The 21,826-nt window shown below is 36.5% G+C and overlaps 2 protein-coding genes and 1 long non-coding RNA gene across 7 annotated transcripts in view; 2 read left to right on the plus strand and 1 right to left on the minus strand.

The window, feature by feature from the left end:
* Positions 1–10,587, plus strand: part of slc4a4a (solute carrier family 4 member 4a) — a 60,327-nt gene extending 49,740 nt beyond the window's left edge. For 3 of the 4 annotated variants that reach the window (XM_032577861.1, XM_032577862.1, XM_032577863.1), the window contains 8 exons: positions 219–397; positions 1,729–1,801; positions 2,432–2,500; positions 2,617–2,790; positions 3,718–3,870; positions 5,870–5,963; positions 6,465–6,544; positions 9,041–10,587. In XM_032577861.1, the coding sequence (XP_032433752.1) occupies positions 219–397; positions 1,729–1,801; positions 2,432–2,500; positions 2,617–2,790; positions 3,718–3,870; positions 5,870–5,963; positions 6,465–6,508 (786 nt within the window). In that variant the 3' untranslated portion in view covers positions 6,509–6,544; positions 9,041–10,587. Of the gene's footprint in view, positions 1–218; positions 398–1,728; positions 1,802–2,431; positions 2,501–2,616; positions 2,791–3,717; positions 3,871–5,869; positions 5,964–6,464; positions 6,545–9,022 lie in introns of all 4 variants that reach the window. The other variant, XM_032577859.1, reaches the window with a different exon arrangement.
* LOC116729390 (uncharacterized) lies at positions 9,769–15,617 on the minus strand. Its single transcript, XR_004341143.1, has 2 exons — positions 15,408–15,617; positions 9,769–9,886 (listed from the first exon to the last, which is right to left on the minus strand). It is a non-coding gene; the product is annotated as an uncharacterized LOC116729390 (long non-coding RNA).
* On the plus strand, positions 11,519–14,555 carry LOC116729385 (zinc finger protein 501-like). Of its 2 annotated transcripts, XM_032577884.1 has the most exons (3): positions 11,519–11,558; positions 11,997–12,045; positions 13,479–14,555. In XM_032577884.1, the coding sequence occupies exons 2-3, from the start codon at positions 12,004–12,006 to the stop codon at positions 14,418–14,420; spliced, it is 984 nt and encodes a 327-aa protein (XP_032433775.1). In that variant the 5' UTR covers positions 11,519–11,558; positions 11,997–12,003; the 3' UTR covers positions 14,421–14,555. The 2 variants fall into 2 exon arrangements, with proteins under 2 accessions (XP_032433775.1, XP_032433774.1); XM_032577883.1 differs by lacking the exon at positions 11,519–11,558 and having other exon boundaries at positions 11,933–12,045.
* Positions 15,618–21,826: the final 6,209 nt, after the last annotated feature.

A 21,826-nucleotide genomic window follows, 5' to 3' on the forward strand; every position in this document is an offset into this window, starting at 1 on the left:
GAAAAATGTCTTGTTATAAGTGAATTAATCTGCAAATTGAATAAGTACAGTTTCAAAATCTTTAAAAGTCCAAAATTATTAAGGCCACAGATAATTGTCTGTTGCTGAATTGATCACGAAGGCCTTTAGCATGGATTTAGGTCCGTGTCCGTCTGCAGCTGCACTGTCCGTGTCTGAGCGTGCTCTCGACCTTTGACCCTGTTTGTTGTCTGGAACAGAAAGGGGCAGGTTACCATCTGGATCTGTTCTGGGTGGCGGTTCTGATGGTGGTTTGCTCCTTCATGGGCCTGCCGTGGTATGTGGCCGCCACCGTCATCTCCATCGCCCACATCGACAGTCTGAAGATGGAAACGGAAACGTCGGCGCCGGGAGAGCAGCCCAAGTTCCTGGGAGTGAGGTGAGAACGAACGGAGCCGCCAAAATAAAAGTACAGCCATTTGTAAAGATACACAGTAGTTTTCAAAGTCAGATTTTCACTAATTATTATTTAATTTATAAATATCACAGTTTCAGACTTCATATACAATTAGCAAGCAAAAAAATTTAGCTTATATACTTAATATTTGGCTCCAGTTCAAGCTGAAAATTTGGTTTGCAAGCCAAAAACATAGCTAGATATTTAATAACAAGTTAAGTTAGCAAGGTAGATATTTAGCTCTAAGCTAAATATTTAGTTAGTTGAATATTTAGCTGCAATAGAATAGAATATAGTTTACTGATCCTCAAGCAGAAATTGCTTATTTGTTCACAAGCTGCTCCATTCAAAGTGTTAAATATTAGTAAATATTAGTAAATTATTATTTTTACTATAATCTAAAAATAACCTTAAGTGGTATAAACGTTTTAAAAAATTTAGATAGCAAGTTAAATATTTAGTTTGTAAGCTAAATATTTATCTTGAAACTGTGCAACAAATAAATGAATAACATGATGAAAATATGAACCTCATTTTTTTCCTCTTGTGACAAGTTAAATAACCCAGATTAATGGCGTTAGTTTTTGAGTGTATAACTTTACAAACTCATAAGAGGTTTGGTCTCTTCTGGCCTGAGCTTCTTGTTCTGTTGTTGTTCCTCCTGCTTGGCTCTGATCGCGATTCAACTTTTAAATTCAAAGCATGCATCAGTGATTTAAAGCCCGGGTCACAGCAATCATTCACCCGGGGTGTTTAGGAGAAATTTGTCTACTCAGTCTAATCTGTTCTAAAAGGTTTTAAAAGGTCAAACCGAATGGACACTTTTACAGAAAATTATTGTTGGATTTTGAAACCTGGTTGATCATAAACACAACACATTCATCTTAATTAAACAGACTGAACAAGAACAATTTGATTCTTCCTTCCTTGGATAATTTAGATTTTTAAAACATTACTTTGCTGTGGATTTGTGTGGTTTTGCCTTCAGACTTCCTCAGTGGCTAAGCTAACACGTTTCTTCCTGTGTTTGGATGGTTTGTGTTTTGTTTTCATATCTGTACGCCGCCCTCTTCGCCCCCTGATGTGGCAGCTGAGCTAATAAACTGCTGTACAGCGTCACAGTGAAACATCCAAACCGGTTTTGAACTTTACAAACAATGTTTGCTTTTCCAAATATAATGTTTTTGAAATGTATGTCGCGTTACCATTACTGTTACTGTCAGAATTTCATTGTTAATGAGGAAAATGAGTCCAGTTATTGAGGTTTTAAAGCTTTTAGCTTTGCGACGTTCCTTTTCTGTCCTGTTTTGCAGAGAGCAGAGGGTCACTGGAGTGTTGGTGTTCATGCTGACAGGACTGTCTGTGTTCATGTCTCCAATTTTAAAGGTAATTTACTAAATAATTTGCAGCAGCAACACTTACTTTGGTAGAGTGTTCTCTTAAAGGGGCAGTTTTATGTAAAATCAACTTCTTTTTAGCTTTACATCATATTTTTATGTTATTTCATACATGGAGTGTTGCTTTGATTTTTTTTCGTGCATGTTTGAGAAATCCTTTAATCTCCATAGCAACCACTCAGCTGTGCAAAACGCCTAGCTGGACCTAGCCCCACCACAGTAAGAGCTGGAGCTTTTAAAGAGACAGGAGCCCAATTTCAAGCTATCAGATTATTCATATTTGATGTTTATATCATTTTTATAACAATTGAAAATATCATAGTTATATGATTGTGCTATAAAATGGTTCTATGTGTCTGGAAAACACATAATAATCTTTAACTGAGAAATGTTTAGGTGATGACTTCCTGACGGTGGAGTTGGAAATTCTTAAAGAGACAGAGGCCCAGTTTCAATGTGTTAAATTGCAAAGTCAAATAATTTTTTATAATAACTGAAGGTAACATAGTTTCTTATTTGTGCTATAAAATGATTTTATGTGCCAGAAAAATACATAACACAGCCCCTTTAAAGCCGTTTTTACTGTATATTTATGCACATTTTGCTTATGCACATCTAGTTTATCCCCATGCCGGTCCTGTATGGAGTCTTCTTATACATGGGAGTTGCTTCTCTTAATGGAGTTCAGGTAAATTTCTTTAATTTTAATTCCATAAAAGCCGTACCTGTTGTTTCATCACCCACCAGTGTACCTTCTGATTGGTGTGATAACTCGGGCCTGTATTTGTTTTGACTCTTGCTTAGTTTATGGACCGGCTGAAGCTGCTGCTGATGCCGGCCAAGCATCAGCCGGACCTGGTTTACCTGAGGCACGTTCCCCTCAGGAAAGTCCACCTCTTCACCTTCATCCAGATCCTCTGCTTGGCTCTGCTCTGGATCCTCAAGTCCACCGTGGCGGCCATCATTTTCCCCGTCATGGTAAAGAAAACCTGTTCACGCTCGATCCACAGAACGCTTTACCATTATAGACGGATCAAAAAAGATACAAAAATACCAGATTAGTAATGATTTAGGTTTTTAATTAGTTATTTTGGTAATAGATGCTTTAGTTAAAACTGTATCAGCTAGGGATGCAACTAATGATTAGTTTAGTAATCAATTATTCTATTAATTATACAATCGGATTAAAAATTGGCATATTCTGCTGATTTTTGATTTAACCACTTAAATACGTTAAAAGGTGCAAATGGACAATTAATTCCTTTTTTAGATAAGAAAATTTAAATGTTATTGCCTAAGAGGCAATAATACAGCATTGCTCTAGTGAACGCTTGATCATCTGCAGCTACCATCAATATGTGAAACGGTCAGTCCTTTCTGCTTGACTTAGCAGTGCTGATTATTTTTCCAATTAATCAATTAATAATTGAATAGGAGATTTTTTTGATTTTTTTTTTACAGAATTTGAAGCTAACAAAGCCACTTAAGGAGTTCTAGGCAGAAGATATTTACAGATAAAGAAGGTTTTTGATCTTAAATGGAAAATGTACAGTATATATATTTTGTACATTTTTGGCTTATTTATGCTCCGAGTATTTAATTCTGTCAGAAAATGGCATTTTTTCAGTGTGTACACTCCAGTTTGCAATTAATTGATTACTGATTAGTTGATAATTATTCCAGTTATTGATTAATCATGATTAATCTGATTAATCGTTTCAGTCTTACTGCTCTGAGTTTGATATTATTTCTGCAACGTGGCTTTTTTTGAGTCTGTACACTCCAGTTAGCGATTAATCAGAATTAGTTGACAATTATTTCAGTCATCGATTAATCACGATTAATCTGATTAGTCCGATCGTTTCAGTCCCAGCCTCCTGTAACCTGAGTTTCCGACGTTTCCAGATTCTTGCTCTGGTTGCTGTCAGGAAAGCCATGGACTACATGTTCTCCCAGCACGACCTGAGCTTCCTGGACGACGTCATTCCAGAGAAAGACAAGAAGAAGAAGGAGGATGAGAAGAAGAAATGTGGCAGCGTGGACAGTGATGGTGAAGATGTAAGAGTTTAGCTTCAGGATGTAAAACAGTTTTGGTTTTTTTCACTGTTTCTGTTTCTGTGGAGCTCAGATTCTGGATTCCCCCCTTTACAGGACAGAGAGTTTGACGACGGCGTATTAGGGCTAAGAGAATTAAAAAATTAATTAAAAGAGAAAAGTCAAAATGTTGCAAAAGAAAAAAATGTTGTATGACACATGTGTCAAACTCAAGGCCCGCGGGCCACATGTGGCCCGCTACGTCATTTTATGTGGCCCTCTCCCCCCACCACCGTTTTACAGCCCCATTGATTGACTTAAAATAGGTTTTGAGCACGAATTGACTACAAACTACATCTCCCATAATGCCTCCCCGATTGTTACCAGCCAATATTACGGCTTCTCGCCACTAGAGTGCAGCAAAGTCACCTCAAGAAATTAATTTTCCCAGCGAATAAAACTGAAACATCGACAAGCTAACAAGCTAAAGAGCGAAGTTCCGTGATGTTTCAATCGAGGACTTTTACCGTCTACTGCCCCCTGATTTGATGCCACAGCTTCGACTCCATGCAGCTCGTGTTTTTTGTCCACGTTTGGAAGCACCTATCTGTGTTTTCAATAATGAATTTAAACAAGACCAAGCACAGATCGCGCTTTACTGACGAAAACCTACACGCCATTTTGCGGATTTCCTCAGCACAAGAACTAACATCGACCAACTGACCAGGCTCTTCACCCTGTCACCAACTCACACACATCCTCATTGTAATAAACACAAAACACAAGCTAAATCAATAAACTATATGCATATTCCAGTATACTGAGCTTTGGTTTTACATTCATTCTATTTAAATTTAGTTTGTTCCTGCTTACCAATGTTTTCTGGCCGGATGTCTGGCACCATTTTCGCTTTGTGTTCAAGGACAAGCAACATCACCTAATTGTTTTGTTCTTATGTGAAATACATGTTCGTTGTGTAATAAATAACGAAAAAGTTTTGTGAATGAAGTTGAGAGTTAATATCAAAACTTGTTTTTATTCTTTGTCTGCTTATCTTTAAAGCAGACAAAGAATAATTTTCCCACCGAATAAAACTGAAACATCGACAAGCTAACAAGCTAAAGAGCGAAGTTTAGCTGAGCAGTTTAAAAATACTGAGCATATTTTTAAACTGAGCAGTAATTTTGCATCCATGCAAACTCCAATGTAATATTTAAAACTTGAATACATAAAATCAGTTATTTAACAATATGAGGTGTTGTTTAATTTATTTTTAACATTGTATTTTCATACATTTATGCTAGGGTTGCCCAAGTCTAGTTTTCCAGACCTATCACTCTGCAACTTTAGATGCGTTCTTTCTCTAACACACCTGGATCATTGACTCATTCATAGGCCTCTACAGAACTGAGTTGCTGCTAATGAGGGAAGTCAACTTTTTGTCTGGGGTATGTTTTAGCAGGGACGCATCTAAAAGTTGCAGTCTGGAGGACTGCACTTGGGCATTCCTGATTTATACCGTCAATGTGGCCCGTTGAGGGTGGCCAATATGCTGAAGTGGCCCTTGGTGAAATTGAGTTTGACACCCCTGTTGTATGAGAAAACCACGAGAACAAAATTATAACCTTACTAAGATAAAGTCACAATAATATGAGAAAAAGGTCAAAATGGTCAAATAATAAACTCATTTTACAAGATTAAAGTCACAATATTAGTAGAATGAGATAATTTTATGACTTAAAATAGTGATTTTATGATACCTGCTACACACACAAAAAAATAAATCCTTAAAATAAGGAATGTTGAGCATCTTGTGAAGCTATACTTTGGTATCGGTTTTACAAATAGGACGTAATTTATCTTTTAACACATCAGGTTATTATCAGTAGCAGGACTGAAACAATTTGCAAACGCTTCTATTTTAAAGAAAGAACCAAACGGACTGGACGAGCTGACCATGTCAGACCCTGATAACTCTTTCCAGCCAGTTCCTGTCTCAGGATTTGTTTCCTCTCTCCAACAGTCTGACTATCCTTACAATGAGAATGTTCCCAATATTAAAATTCCCATGGACATCATGGAGAAGGAGCCCTTCTTAGGTGATAAGGCCAGTGACAGTGAGTAAACCGCCACCGCCTGGAGGAAAAAATAAATCTTCCTCCTCCTGACTGTCTCTGCTCTGCTTCATAACGATGACCCGTCTTTACACAGAAGTTGGGTTTTTCACTCTTTTCTTTTACTTTTTTTATTTTCTGCATTCGTCTTGTCTCTGAAAAATGCATGAAATCTACTCACCGCTTCAGATTATGGTGTCTTAAGCTTTTTTCCCCCCACCTTCTAATTTAATTTCTGGCTCTAATGTTCTTCTAATGGCCTCTGCTGTTAGACGACTCTGATCATAAATCAAGCTTTTCTCTAAAACTGCAAAGTTTCCCATGAATCAGCAGGTTGAAAACTAACAACTAACATTTTGCCTCTTTTCTCCTCTCAGGCTGAAAGCATTTGTAATTGTTGCATGCTTGCCCTGGAATGAAAACCTGCAAAATCCTTCAAGCTGAGTAAATGAACAGTTCATTTTGAATCATTCCTTATTAAAGCAGCTGTTTTCTTTTCCTCAGGAGAGAAGCCCCTGTCATTCCTTGATCGACACACATCGTGCTGAGCAGCTCCGCTGCTACCAGGACAGCTACTTATCCAGGTGAGACGGGAAAAACAGAGTGAGAACGGAAAAGATGAGCAGAAAAACAAAATGAAACTCAGCTGCAGCTGACTCCTGTTTTGACTTGGTGGCAGTCGTGTTTGTAAAAGGTCATGGAACAGCTAACGTACAATTATTGGCCTGATCTTTAAAGGTCAGATCGGTGGATTAGCTAACCCAGGGCTAAGTGAATTTTTCAACAAGAAGCAGGTCGACAGGCGCCATGCCTGGGACTCTGTCTGTAGACGGCAATGAACTTCTGCAGCTTCTCCAGAAAACCTCCTGCAGAGTGTCAGTCCTCTGCAGAGACATTAGAGACATGAGAACCAATCCTGTTTTTACTTTGTTGTCCAAATGTGACTAATGTTTGATTTTTTTTGTCCAAATCCAATCTATATCTAACTTTTTCTGTTCAAATATAATCTATTCCCAACTTTTTTTTTAGTTCAAATGCAAAATACTTCTGACTTTTTTGTGCAAATGTGACCCATATCTGACTTTTCTTCATCAAAATGTGACCTATATACAATTTTCTTTGTTTAAATGTGTCCTGTATCATTTTTTGCCCATATGCAACCTACATCAGATTTTTTTTCATCTAAATGCAACTTTTTTTTATTCAGAATTGACCTATATCTAACTTTTTTTGTTTAAATCTGACCTATATCCGACTTTTTGTCCACATGTCGACCATTTTCTAAATTTTTTTGTCCACAAGACACAGAAAACCGACTTTTTTTGTTTAAATTTGACCTACAGTTAACTTTTTAAAATTCAAAATCTGCTTATATCTGACTTTTTGTCCATATTTCCGATTTGCTGGCCTTCCTGCAGGGTTTACGCTCGTCACCAATTATTATCTGAAAGTTAAATTGATTTCTGAAAATTAGAGAACAAAACCTTTGACCTTCTTTGTTCATTTCCATCATGTTGAACTTTGTATGAAGGTCGGATTGTGTAAGCGTAATCCTGTTGGTTGAATCTGAAGCCAAATTGCTTCTAACTCTGACGACCCGAGGTACAGACATCTCCGAAAAAATGATATAATTACAATTCAGGGTTGAAAATCCTAACGTAAGACTTGCATCCAAAAAGTTACTGTTTCTAGATTTTAAGTTATTTCCTCGTTTTGCCTCTTTCTTTTTGTTTGTTTTTGTTTTAACCAGGAAGTTGAACCACATATGAAATATTCTTCTGATATATTTTCTGTTGCGGATGAAGATCGTGAAACAAACTTCACAGGTTTTCACTGATCTTTTCTTGGTTTTACAAGCTGTGTTCTGTGATGATTATTTGTTGGTGTAATCATTAACTCTTTTTGGCAAAGATTCGTCTGGCGCCTGAAAAATGCTGAATTGTTGATTAAATATTAATTATTTGTTTAGATTCAAGCTGGAGTATGTGACTTTTATAAAAATGTTTTCATATATTTGTTACAATTGTCACTTTGACAGAAAAGGACTCGATAGGTTTGGCTTAATTCGAAGGATTTCAGGGAAAAACCATCAGAAAACAAAATTTCTGCAAAGTTGCATATGAATAAATATATTTCTACCGCAGTATTTCTAAAAATGACATCAAACCAGCCGTCATCACTGTAGGGGACGGATTCACTTTGCAGCCACTGGCAGCCACAGTTTGGATGAAAACACTGAAACTTTGTTGTAAAAAAATAAAACAGAAAACAACGCTGCTAGAGCTAGTTCTACTGTTCATGGGGAGTACTTAGTTTTTCCTCACAGTTTCTTTAACAAATAATGATAGCATGGAATCTGTTGTTTGTATTTTGTATTCAAAGATAGATTTAAATAATTTTACCGACTGGTGAAGACCAGGTCAGTTTATTTCTGTTTTACTAAATGAAATCCTAGGATAAATGTGACCTATTATTTATTGTTCAGATTATTCTTTGTTTTTTTTTTATGCAGAATGAGCCTTTTTAGGTCATTTTGTCACCTTAAATCCAAATAAACTGCTTCTGGCCACGCCCCCACAAGTCATCATTTTCACTGGCTGCAAACTGATGCGGAATTATAGAACTAATGCTTTGAAAAGCATTAGTAGGTCCTCCTGCACAACCAAAGGGAATGCAGCATGTGGTTTCTGAATTGTGTCAACACCAAAACACGTCTTTTCCAGCAGCCGTTGTACAGCAATAAAACCAGCTGACCAGATGTTCTAGAATTATGCAGGGGTTGCTAGGTAAGGGGTGGAACTCTGCTGGGGTTGCTAGGTAACGGCGCATTGCCTGCCAATGATGTTACATTCAGAAGGTCTCATTTTCCAGACACCAAAAAACGTTAATTTACTGCCAAAAAACGTCTGGGTGGGGTTTTATTGACCAAAATGGAAGAATAAAAACGTTCAAAATATTAATTTTGAACTTTTTGCGTTACAGGTCCCATGTAAGAGTGTATTTTTTGATTACCATCAGATAAATTCAGACAGCGTCAGTTTTTTTTATTTGCGTCCTGACAGCTGGGGTTTGTGTTTCAGCCCGGAGATGACCCCGCTGAAGTCAGTGCCTCAGATCAGGATAGACATGGAGCCGGAAGACGAAGACACGTTTTACTGGAGGGGCCGGGGATCCGAAACGTCGCTGTAGACCACCAACCTGCAGCTTCCTGTCAAATTAATCTTAACTTTCTGCTTCTTTTATGATTTTAAGAGGTTTGTTTTGAATTGCTGGGACTTAAAAAGGGATAATTTTTAAATACGTCTGTCTTCACCGTCATGTTGGTATTTCTCTCACACCTTCACAGTCTCACTTGTTGATTAAATATAACTCCTTACTGCTGATCTATGCAACTGCTGCCACAGTAAATGCTGCAGCGCTCTCACTAAACATGGAGTGCCGTCCCATCTCTTTTTATACACTCATATATATATATATATGTATAAATACAAATATGACCTTTCAGATTTTTTTATATAAACTGAACTACTCTAACATTTTCCTGTAGCAGGAAAGTTATGTTTTTATAGCTCTACCTCTTGTTTTAGATTCAAATCTTATTATGAACAAATAATTCTTGGAGTTTTGAGATTTTCTCTCTGTCCTTTCCTAGAATTGCAATAATTTAAGAAATGTGCTGTATTATAGCTTGTAAAGGAAGTAAAATAGAGATTTAATATAATTAACTATAAGTTAACAGAGCACAGTTGAGTGTGCTGATTTGATTGCTTCTGTTTGTTTATAATCAAATCTTTTACACCTTTTCTTCATTAACATATTTTTGTTTTCTGTTGATTTTTAAAAAGTGATAATTTTGTGTAAATGTCGGTCACATTTCCTGTGTATTTTTCTATGATGTGGGTAGAAGATGATCAAAATCATCCAACCTTTCTCATCCAAACAAGAACCTGAACTGGGAATGCAGATCATATTAATACATGACTGTGCTGCATAAACTCCTGTACCTAAGTGGCCCATAAAGGATCAATTTGAACTGGAAGAAATGAAGGAAACAAGATGTGGAAATGATATTCATGACGGCTTGTGTTCACAGCAGGAATGTGTGTATTTTATCAGCTGTCATCTGATTTATGGGTTGTTTTTGTTCAGTGTCAGTAAAGAGCACCTCTATCTCAGTTGTAGGGTTTTATATATCAGGACAAAATATCCTTCTGAACTCTGAAATTGGTTTAAATGTGACCGCAAAGGTGAAAAAAAGTCAAAAAAGATACTTTTCTCCAACTGGAAAATGAATAGAGTTCAGACTGTTGGAAAATTTCATCATAATTCTTCCAAACTTGGTGGATCATTGCTGACGTCTCCATATTAGCACACAAAGATCATGTTTTCATACAGATGCTCACTCTGATCCCTCTATTTTCAATCCTTCACTTAGTTTTCCAACTCAACGCTCTGCAGGTTTTCCAGTGGAGTTATTAGTTCACCGCCTGTCAGAAAGCTGCAGAGGAAAACTGACACTTTATTGTTAAATTAACTTGAGTCTTTCTAGAGAAGAAAAAATGGTTTATTGTAGAATTTCTATTTTTCAAATGAAATGTATATTGAAAATAAACGGTTATCAAACACCGATGGCGTCCTGGTGATTTTTACTGGAACTTGTAGCAACAGGTGGCTTGATTCTGACAGAGTTGGGTACTAACTAATTACACTCACCCAAGTATCTTTGAAAAAAATACTTTTAGGAGTATTTTTACTACTCTGTAGTTTCAGTAATTTTATGATGAAGTATTTCTTAGGAAAACAAAATTTACAAAAGAAAATTGGTAAGATTTTGTGTTTTTGCAGTGTATCCTGACATCTACTTTCTCAGGAATGTCTGACTTTTGTTTCTCATGATTTACAATAAACTGCTTAAACTTTTACGTTTAGTTTAGTTACTTCAGTCTTAGTATCACATTAGCTTAGTTGTCCAGGGGTTGCAACCCTGAGGGCTGCGGGCCGTTACCATGGCGATCCGGGTCGGGGCCCACGGGGCTACGACGGCCGGAAGGAACGGGCCGCCATATTTTAGGTCAGGATCCATATGCACCACATTTAGTGATTGTTGCTGTGATATTTGTGCCACCCGACAGCGGGACTGTTGGGAATAAATAATTCTGTGTTCCTCCGTCTCTTTTAGCTTCTGCAGGCTCGGATAAACACAGAGGCTCACACATACGAATGCAGCTTGTTTTAAAAGAAGTGACATTTACAAAACATAACAAATATAGTCATTTGTTACAACTATGGTTACATTAAGATGTAAAATATCAAAACAACCTGTCTCCATGGAAACAGTACTGTATGCACCATAACAAGTTTCCAGATCTGTTAAAATAAAATAGATTTAACATTTAAGTGAAACTTTCTGGTGCACAGAAGAATAAAGTCTGTAATTAGCCTAATCAGATGGCTGATTGTTTTGTTTTAAATACATAGAGAGTTAAATGTTTATGGAGCTGTAATCCTTCGAACAATGTTACCATGGAAACCATAAGAGCATCTGTCAAATGTAAATATTATAACAAAGATAATCTGAAGAGGTGGCTCGCAGAAATTGTAAGTAAATGCTCATTTCTTTATCACATATATTTGTAATAATTCATACTGATGTTTAATAATTTGCTTTGGTCTTAACTTCCTGCTTTATGTCAGCCAGGATTAAATACATTCCCTAATTTCTCTGAAAAGTTTTCATTTCTGTTTGTCATTTAGAAAGTTTTCATAAGCTAAGCTAACTATGCATTTAAACAGATGCTTTGTAAACTTCTAGCACTTTTAACAGAAATAACTGAGAATCATGAAACAGAGGGATGATTTCTGCTTCACAGGTTTAAGTTTTAGTGATGACATGATTCTACATTTTGAAAATCATAATGTGTGAAATCAGGTTGTCTCTAATAAATATCTGGTTTCAACTATATCTGGAACTGCTGCCACTGCTGCACAAATATCCTAAATTCAATTTTCCATGTTATGAATGTTTGTTTTACGCAGGACTGAAATGGAGAAACTTCACCTGGAAGAGAAGGCATCACTGGAAGAGGTTAGTTATTAAAACTTGTGGGAACTAATTGCTACTTTTTTGTTTTTAATAGTCTTTCTGCATTTACTTTAAATATTCTCTCTGTGCATGAATGGGATTTCTCTGGGTACTCTGGCTTCATGCCACACCTCAAAAACATGACATTTATTTTCATTCGGGTTTTCTGAACTGCTATAAGTATGAAGGTGTGTGTGTGTGGGTGTGTGTGCGTGTGTGTGTGTGTGTACTAACCTTCCTCCCGGATTCACAGACTGTCACGGAACGGTGTGTTGAGAGTTTTGAGGCAAACGCTGTAGACCCAGGTTGGATGATTGATGGTTGTTTTAATGATAAAGAAACGTGGAAAACAGTCCAAAACAAGTCCAATAACACAGGCAGCACGACTGAGCGGAAGCCAGGGCTCAACGCCGGTAGCAGCTGGACACACGAAGGACTGAACGCACATTAGACAAGGACCCGACAGAGAAGCAGACACACAGGTGGCATTAAATACACAGGAGGGTAATCACAGAAACGAGACACACCTGGGAACAATCAAGGGGAAAACAGGACAACACAAAGACTCGGGGACACAGAAAACTCTAATTAAATACACAGACAACACAGAACATGACACAGACATCCTTGTCCTCACAAATAGTTATTTATCATAAAACACCTGAATAATATACTAACTGCTAAAAAGGTTAAATGTAAAAATTAAAACCTGAATCTGCCTTCAAATAATCATTCATATCAATGAAGATATTTGTGGAGAATTTAGTAAAATTATAGGATAGTTTTCAACACAATGACAAGAAAAACAGATTAAAAAATACAAAACTGGAACTTTTCTTGTCCTTCTGTTGTGGAAATTCAATGCAATTGTTCTGTTGTATATTACTGACGACTATGAGCCGATGTGGCTCTGTGGGTAGAGTAGTTGTTTTGTGATCAGAAGGTTGTAGGTTCAATTCCAGGTTCCTCCTGGCACATGTTGATGTACCCCTGGGCAAGGCACTTACCCCCTACTGATGTATAAATGTGAGAGTTTGTGTGTGTGAATGGGTGGATGTGACTCCAGTGTAAAGCGCTTTGACTGGTCAAAATGATTGGAAAAGATCTATATAAGTTCAGTCATTTACCATTTTATTAAAATGTACTTTTGTCATTATGCTTAGATTAAAAGACCGTCAGTTGGTTTTTCTGCATTTTTAACTAAATTATTAGGAGCCATTATAAAATGTCCAAAGAGCCACTGGTGGGGCCACAGGTTCCAGACCTCTAGTCTACCTGAGAGAAAGGCAAATTTATACTTTTTGCATTTGATTAAACTAAACGGGGAGATGTGTTGGGATGCCTTTAATCTTTGCAAAGCAATAAAGCTGTTGACTATCAAAGTGGTTGTGTATTATATTTACTGTTGGTTATAATTACTGTACTTCCCTTCGTAGAACCAAACCTGCACAAACCCAGGCGGCCATGATGATAAAGCCTCAGTTGGTCCCAGCGATGGACAGCAGGTTCAGCCCACCCAGAGGCTGCAGAACAAACACCGTTGTGACAAGTGTCTGAAATATTTCAGATGGAAGACGTATCTGAAAATTCATCAACGCATTCACACTGGAGAGAAGCCTTATAGCTGCAGTCAGTGTGAGAAGAGATTCAGACAACTGTCAAATCTGAAGACTCATCAGCGAAACCACACTGGAGAGAAGCGCTATCTCTGTGACCAGTGTGGAAAGACTTTCATTCAGAAGAGTCACTTTAACAGCCATCAGCGAATCCACACTGGTGAAAAGCCTTATAGATGTGACCAGTGTGAGAAGACATTCAGAGATCAGTCAACGCTGAAGAGTCATCAGCGAATCCACACTGGTGAAAAGCCTTATAGCTGCAGTCAGTGTGAGAAGACATTCAGAGATCCGTCAACGCTGAAGAGTCATCAGCGAATCCACACTGGTGAAAAGCCTTATAGATGTTATCAGTGTGGAAAGACTTTCATTCAGAAGAGTCACTTTAACAGCCATCAACGAATCCACACTGGTGAAAAGCCTTATAGATGTGACCAGTGTGAGAAGACATTCAGAGATCAGTCAACGCTGAAGAGTCATCAGCGAATCCACACTGGTGAAAAGCCTTATAGCTGCAGTCAGTGTGAGAAGACATTCAGAGATCCGTCAACGCTGAAGAGTCATCAGCGAATCCACACTGGTGAAAAGCCTTATAGATGTTATCAGTGTGGAAAGACTTTCATTCAGAAGAGTCACTTTAACAGCCATCAACGAATCCACACTGGTGAAAAGCCTTATAGCTGCAGTCAGTGTGAGAAGACATTCAAACATTCCTCAGGGCTGAAGCGTCATCAGAAAATCCACACTGGAGAAAAAGCCTGATCCACACAAGACAGCAGCAACATCTGGAATGTGAGGGAACTTCTTTCTCTCCTCCTGTCTTCTATCACTATGGCGACAACAGCCGGTGCTGTCAGTAACATTTATATCAATAATAATAACAAGCATGCAAATAAATTGTCATGTCGTCCTTTTGTTGTAGCAAAAACAAAGATGCTGTCAGGATCTGGGGTTGTTTGAGTTTGGTTTTGGAATTTTGTCTTTTTTGGTGTTCCTTAGATTTTTCTATTTCTGCCTTGTTTTCCACTTCTGTTCTTCCTTAGAGTAATTAAGTAAAGTTTAATTATAAAGTGCTTCTCACAGACACAAAATCATAAATCACAATAGAAATCAGCCTTAAAACAATAGAAAACATTAAACCAACATAAGAAACACAGTAAAATCAAGAGATAAAAACCTGGGAAAATACAAATGTTTTAGTTGCTTTTTAAAAACCTCCAGTCAGAAAAACGGAGCTGCAAGGGTAAACTGTTCCACAGCCACCGACTGAAAGGCCCCCGTTAGTTTTTAACCGTGTTGGTGGAACAACCAGAACATTCAGAGTTTGAGAACGAAGACCATGAGCAGCAGAATATTTAGTTAAAAGCTGACAAAGGTAATCAGGAGCCTGGTCTTGAAATGTTCTGTATGTCAGCAGAAGTACTTTAAAACAAATCTTAAAATCACCTGGAAGCCAGTGGAGTGAAAATGGAACAGGAGAGATATGACAGAATCTATTGGGTTTGGTGAGAAGTCTGGCTGCTGCGTTCTGTATTGATTGCAAAGGTGAAATTGAGGATTTATCCAGGCAGTTAAAAATGGCATTACAGTTTTCCAGAGGAGATGACATAAAAGCAGGAATGATTTTCTCCAGGTCAACTCTGGAGACCATTTGTCTAATTTTAGAAATGTTTCTGAAACGAAAGAAATAAGAACGGGAAACAGCCTTAATGTGAGTCGAAGCCATTTGATTCATCATAATCATCCAACCTTTCTCATCCAAACTGGAACCTGAACTGGGAATGCAGATCATATTAATACATGACTGTGCTGCATAAACTCCTGTACCTAAGTGGCCCATAAAGGATCAATTTGAACTGGAAGAAATGAAGGAAACAAGATGTGGAAATGATATTCATGACGGCTTGTGTTCACAGCAGGAATGTGTGTATTTTATCAGCTGTCATCTGATTTATGGGTTGTTTAAATCACTTTTTTAATATATATATTAAAGGATATTTTAGGTGATCAAACCACACACAAGAAAATCACTAATAAACTTTATCTTATTTTCTAGCCTGCATTTAGTGCTTAGTGAAATTTAAACATATCCTTCAACATTTTGGAAGAAATATAACCTGATTGGAATCAGATTTTTTTACAAATCGAATTTATGACACTGAATTTTTATCTTGTGCAATTTTGTCAACATTTTTTTATTTTTACACTTTAAATTCACTGCAAAAAATTCACCTGCAGAAATTTGCCTTCAAAAATTAGCCTGAAAACATAAAATAAAATTTCAAAAATTACATTTTTCAAGAAACATTTGCGGATGAATTTTTTTTGTGCATTTAGAGTAAAAAATATATATTGATAATTGCACAGATTAGATTCAGGGTTATAATTTCAATGTGTAAAAAATGTGATTAAATTTCCTCCATATAAAACCTAACAGCTAAATTATGACAGAAAACATGAATTGTGTTCCTACACATTTTTCCACATCCAATTTTTTCCCCCAATACTTTTCAATTGTTTGGCTTGTGTGAATGGTAATAATAAAGAGCACCTCTATCTCAGTTGTAGGGTTTTATATATCAGGACAAAATATCCTTCTGAACTCTGAAATTGGTTTAAATGTGACCGCAAAGGTGAAAAAAAGTCAAGAAAGATACTTTTCTCCAACTGGAAAATGAATAGAGTTCAGACTGTTGGAAAATTTCATCATAATTCTTCCAAACTTGATGGATCATTGCTGGCGTCTCCATATTAGCACACAAAGATCATGTTTTCATACAGATGCTCACTCTGATCCCTCTATTTTCAATCCTTCACTTTGTTTTCCAACTCAACGCTCTGCAGGTTTTCCAGTGGAGTTATTAGTTCACCGCCTGTCAGAAAGCTGCAGAGGAAAACTGACACTTTATTGTTAAATTAACTTGAGTCTTTCTAGAGAAGAAAAAATGGTTTATTGTAGAATTTCTATTTTTCAAATGAAATGTATATTGAAAATAAACGGTTATCAAACACCGATGGCGTCCTGGTGATTTTTACTGGAACTTGTAGCAACAGGTGGCTTGATTCTGACAGAGTTGGGTACTAACTAATTACACTCACCCAAGTATCTTTGAAAAAAATACTTTTAGGAGTATTTTTACTACTCTGTAGTTCCAGTAATTTTATGATGAAGTATTTCTACTCTAACTTGAGTAAAATTTCTGGATTTTCTACCCAATGAATGAAAAACAAACATGTTTTAACCAAAACTTCACCAGACACACACCTGCAGTTTGTTAAAGGTTTTAAGATTTTTTTTATTGAAAGAAACTGATTTGGACAAAAATATTTTGCCTAATATTATTACTTTTTGCTCCTTATATGAATTATTGTCATTTTTGTCTTTAAAACAGCAAAATTTCCACTTAAATTAATATTTCGGTCCATCTGATGATGTCATTTTTAAATATTAAATGATTGATCATCTGATCAGTACTTGAGTACTTTTTACCAGATATGTTTTGCTCTTACTTGAGTAATTTCTTGGACAGATACTTTTTACTTTTACTACAGTAAAATATGTTGAAGTAGTGCTGCTCTTTCTTGAGTACAATTTCTGAGATCTTTCCCCAGATCTGGTTTCTCAACGCACTTCTGATTTGATTCTTTGGAAAATAAAATATATTCCATTTATTTATTGCTAAAATGTAGCCGTACACTGACAGGTAGTTAGTCACAATTAAAACCTGATCAAAAAGTTGAATAAGTGTTAAAATAAACCAGCTTAAGAACCTCCCTCCTCACTGGAGACTTTCTCTGTAAGCCAGAGGAACGGCTGGTTGTGAAAATGGCAGCAGGTCAGCCGTCAGGCCGCCTGTCTCACACCAACAACAACGGCACAGTCAAAGTCTGAGACGTCTCTTTCCTTCCTCATTCTGAGGTTTTGAACTTCAGCTAATCTTCTTCACCACATCCAGAAACCTACATGCTTTCATTTGCATTTGGCTGGAAACTAGAGGTGGGCGGATAGATGCAAAATACTGATGTTGATTCCCAAGTTGGTTTATTGGATCAATACTAACATGACAAGATCAAAATATTGTTTAATTTTTGTACTGCAGTTTCTCAACTCTTACTAAAAACAGATTTTTTGATTGGATATCAAATTATATATTTTTTGTTTAGGAAAAAATGCACACACATTTCAATTGTTTCTGTTAATTGTGTAAATATAAAGTATTTTGTAGAATATAAACTTTAAAGTTTGAACAAAATAAGTCAAAGGAAAACGCACCAAACACCAAAAGGTCAGAAGTTTGATATATCAGTGTTAAAATCAGCGACACCGGCCCGGTATTTACATGGTTTCAGATTGATATAAAATAAATTAGAATAATAAAATACTCAGAATCGTACAACTCTATTAACAACAATTTGAACAACTGTAGCAAATAAAGTCGCTGGTGTGTGTATAATGGTGAGAGGTTGGATAAAGTTAACATTTATTAATAATTCAATCGGAATTGTTGGATATTTAAAATATATATTTTAATGGATTGGTTTGGTTTTATGTTTCTAAATCAGATTATTTGACATATTTTCGGAAGGGAAATATAATATAAATAGAAAACTTAATGTTTCAGTGAAAAACTCTAAATAAACCGGAATCTATATTATTGTTCAAACCTGTTTATAGTGAAGCCATTTTATAACCGATGCTGTGGCGCCCTCTGGTGTCTGAGGAGTATTACTACAGAATGAAGCAGTTCTGCATGTCGACCGATGTTCCTGAACTTCAAGCAACAACTTCCAGCAAAATTGTTTGATAAAACCAAACGAAACTCACAATATTATGATCCATCATTGAACTTGATTGTTTTTTGAAGAAAAAACAAAACAACATTGTAGGTTTTACAAGTGTTGCTGAAGCAAAGTCCTAAAATGTATTTGAGTCATTTCTAAACACCTGCAGAGTTTTGCTGCCAGCGAATTAAAGCTGAATAAATAACGAAAAACAATTACTTTGACATTCTTTAGCTTCAACAGCGAAGGTTGTAAAAATATTAGGCTGGCCTCATTAAATATTCTATTAACGGATGTTCACAGGTTCTCGTCAATTTAAATTATTTTGGTATTTTTAAGATTTTTTTATAAAGTATAAGAAGTTGAGCCAATGGTTGCTTCAAACAGGGAAAAGTTGGTCAACATGGTCAAAAGTTTGGAAGTTGAAGGAAGGGCGTAAATCCCAACTCATTATTGGGGGGAAATAAACAGGAACATTTCTTAAGCGCAAAGTTAAAGTTTAATGTCACGTAAAATATGGTTCAAAAATATTTTTGTGTTCAAGCCTTAGGGCCAAAATGTAAGTAGCAATGCATAACAAATATGTTTTTCTCAACGTGCTGAGATCCACTGAACTCAAACTGAGATTCAAATGTTATTTAGATACGAGTTTGGTTCCGGGTCACCGATCTAAATAAAAACAAGTTTTAATGAGTGACTCCACTTAATAAAATTCCTCATAAATGTTGATTTATTGCAGTGGCTCTTAATACAAGTTATGTGTTATATAAATTATAACTTCAGTTGCTTTAAACTGGTTTTGTGGGGCGGGTGGGTTCGGAGGCTGTTCCGTGTCCTGGATGGCTGAGAACCCAAACATGTAGAAATTGAATATCTGGGAGTATCATAACTTCAACTTATGGCTCAGCACCAGAGTTTTCTAGAAAATATTCAGGTTTTATTTTGTGGTTTCAAAGGCTCTACGTTGAAGAAGATAAGAAATAAAGGCAAACTTTATTAATTTTCCCCGTCAGCTGCTCGGCTCTCGGCTCCCATACTGAGCTGTCGGCTAGTGGTAACGCTCAGCCCCTCCAGGTTCAAACTGTTCTTATTAAAGTAAGAGTTAGAGAGCTGAATGTAACTGAAATATTGGAAACCTTCGACAGAAAAAAAGCTAAGTCTACGAAAGCAATGTAGCCAGTTTAGCTAGTGTTAAGGAAAAATGATTATTTTTAGTGCTTAATACAGTTAATCTTACGACATGTGTAAAAAGGTATATTCAACACTCTTATTTGGAACAGCTTTGTGTCGAGCATTTGGGATTGAGCAGATGAGCAGGCATTCAGACAGGCAGGAGCTCCCCGCTGTGAGGCGAAGCCATAAAATTAGCATTCCCGGCAGGGCAGAGGGACTTTAGATTTCACAGGTATCTGTGAAGTCTTATCTCAGGATCGTTCTGTACTCAGAATGACCGTGGGAGCCACGGGGGGTCAGGGCCAGCGATCCTCGCTAGAAGCCAGATGGAATGTTGCGTTACAGTGCTGTTGCGTTCTGTATTGATTGCAAAGGTGATAGAATAGATTCAGGGTTATAATTTCAATGTGTTAAAAAATTAGATTAAATTTCCTCCATATAAAACCTAACAGCTAAATTATGACAGAAAACATGAATAGTGTTCCTACACATTTTTCCACATCCAATTTTTTTTATTTTTCAATACTTTTCAATTATTTGGCTTGTGTGAATGGTAATAATAAAGAGCACCTCTATCTCAGTTGTAGGGTTTTATATATCGGGACAAAATATCCTTCTGAACTCTGAAATTGGTTTAAATGTGACCGCAAAGGTGAAAAAAAGTCAAAAAAGATACTTTTCTCCAACTGGAAAATGAATAGAGTTCAGACTGTTGGAAAATTTCATCATAATTCTTCCAAACTTGATGGATCGTTGCTGACGTCTCCATATTAGCACACAAAGATCATGTTTTCATACAGATGCTCACTCTGATCCCTCTATTTTCAATCCTTCACTTTGTTTTCCAACTCAACGCTCTGCAGGTTTTCCAGTGGAGTTATTAGTTCACCGCCTGTCAGAAAGCTGCAGAGGAAAACTGACACTTTATTGTTAAATTAACTTGAGTCTTTCTAGAGAAGAAAAAATGGTTTATTGTAGAATTTCTATTTTTCAAATGAAATGTATATTGAAAATAAACGGTTATCAAACACCGATGGCGTCCTGGTGATTTTTACTGGAACTTGTAGCAACAGGTGGCTTGATTCTGACAGAGTTGGGTACTAACTAATTACACTCACCCTAGTATCTTTGAAAAAAATACTTTTAGGAGTATTTTTACTACTCTGTAGTTTCAGTAATTTTATGATGAAGTATTTCTACTCTAATTTGAGTAAAATTTCTGGATTTATTAACCAGTTCCACTGGCATATTATTTCACTTATAACAAAACAGAATAGCAGCAAAAATTTAAAAATGTGACATAGCGTCCACATAAGTCATGAAAATGGGTAATACTTTATGACAATAATTGTTAAAAGGCTTAGAAATGGCAGCCATCTTGAAAAATGAATATCATTCTAAAATTCAATCAGCTAAGGAAAAACATACGGTTTGAGTGATGACCATGCCAACTTTTATGGCAACCAAAACAATGGCCATCTTGAAAAATTGGTGTCATTCTGAACATAGACATGAATATGTGTCAAAATTAAGTTTTACAATAAAATACCTACAGTAAAAGGAGATTAAGTCTTTTTATATCTCAAAATGAAAAATGCAGGTAGAATTATGGAATTGTGTCAATATGTTCATAAATACACACCTTTAAAGATGTATGTTCATCAATGTCAATACAAAAAAAACGATTGATCAAAATCAGTCGTAACAAATGTAAGCATTGTGCCCCAAAAACAATTAAGTAACCACATCAAAAAGTTTGAAATTTTGTCTTTATTTTTTTCTTTGATTCCCAAATATGTTAGTGTGTTAGAACAGTGGTCCCCAACCCCCGGGCCGCGCAATAAGTAATTAAATATTTCCGTTTTATGTATTATTTGAGTCTGGAGGATCTTTTATTTTGAAAATCCTTTAACCGGATTCTCTCGGTTACGTCTTGCTCGCCTCTTTGCACCTCAGCTTCCGCGTTCGGGGAAAAGCGGCTCAATCGTTTCCGATCTATTGAAAAAGGCTTTTTACACTGTGTGTTTGCAGGGCTTGTCCAAGGTAACAATTAATGATGAACATCGATCCGAAGCCCCAACAATAAGCTGGAGAAAGGTTTTAACATGTTCGCCTCGTTATACACAGATACGAAGGTGAATTTTACTTTCTTTAAACTTTGTGGCTAACATTAGCTTTAGCTTATGCCGGACATTTTTCTTGTAAAAATGTGC

Source organism: Xiphophorus hellerii, chromosome 12 (genome assembly GCF_003331165.1).
Source record: "Xiphophorus hellerii strain 12219 chromosome 12, Xiphophorus_hellerii-4.1, whole genome shotgun sequence".
Taxonomy (NCBI): Eukaryota; Metazoa; Chordata; class Actinopteri; order Cyprinodontiformes; family Poeciliidae; genus Xiphophorus; species Xiphophorus hellerii.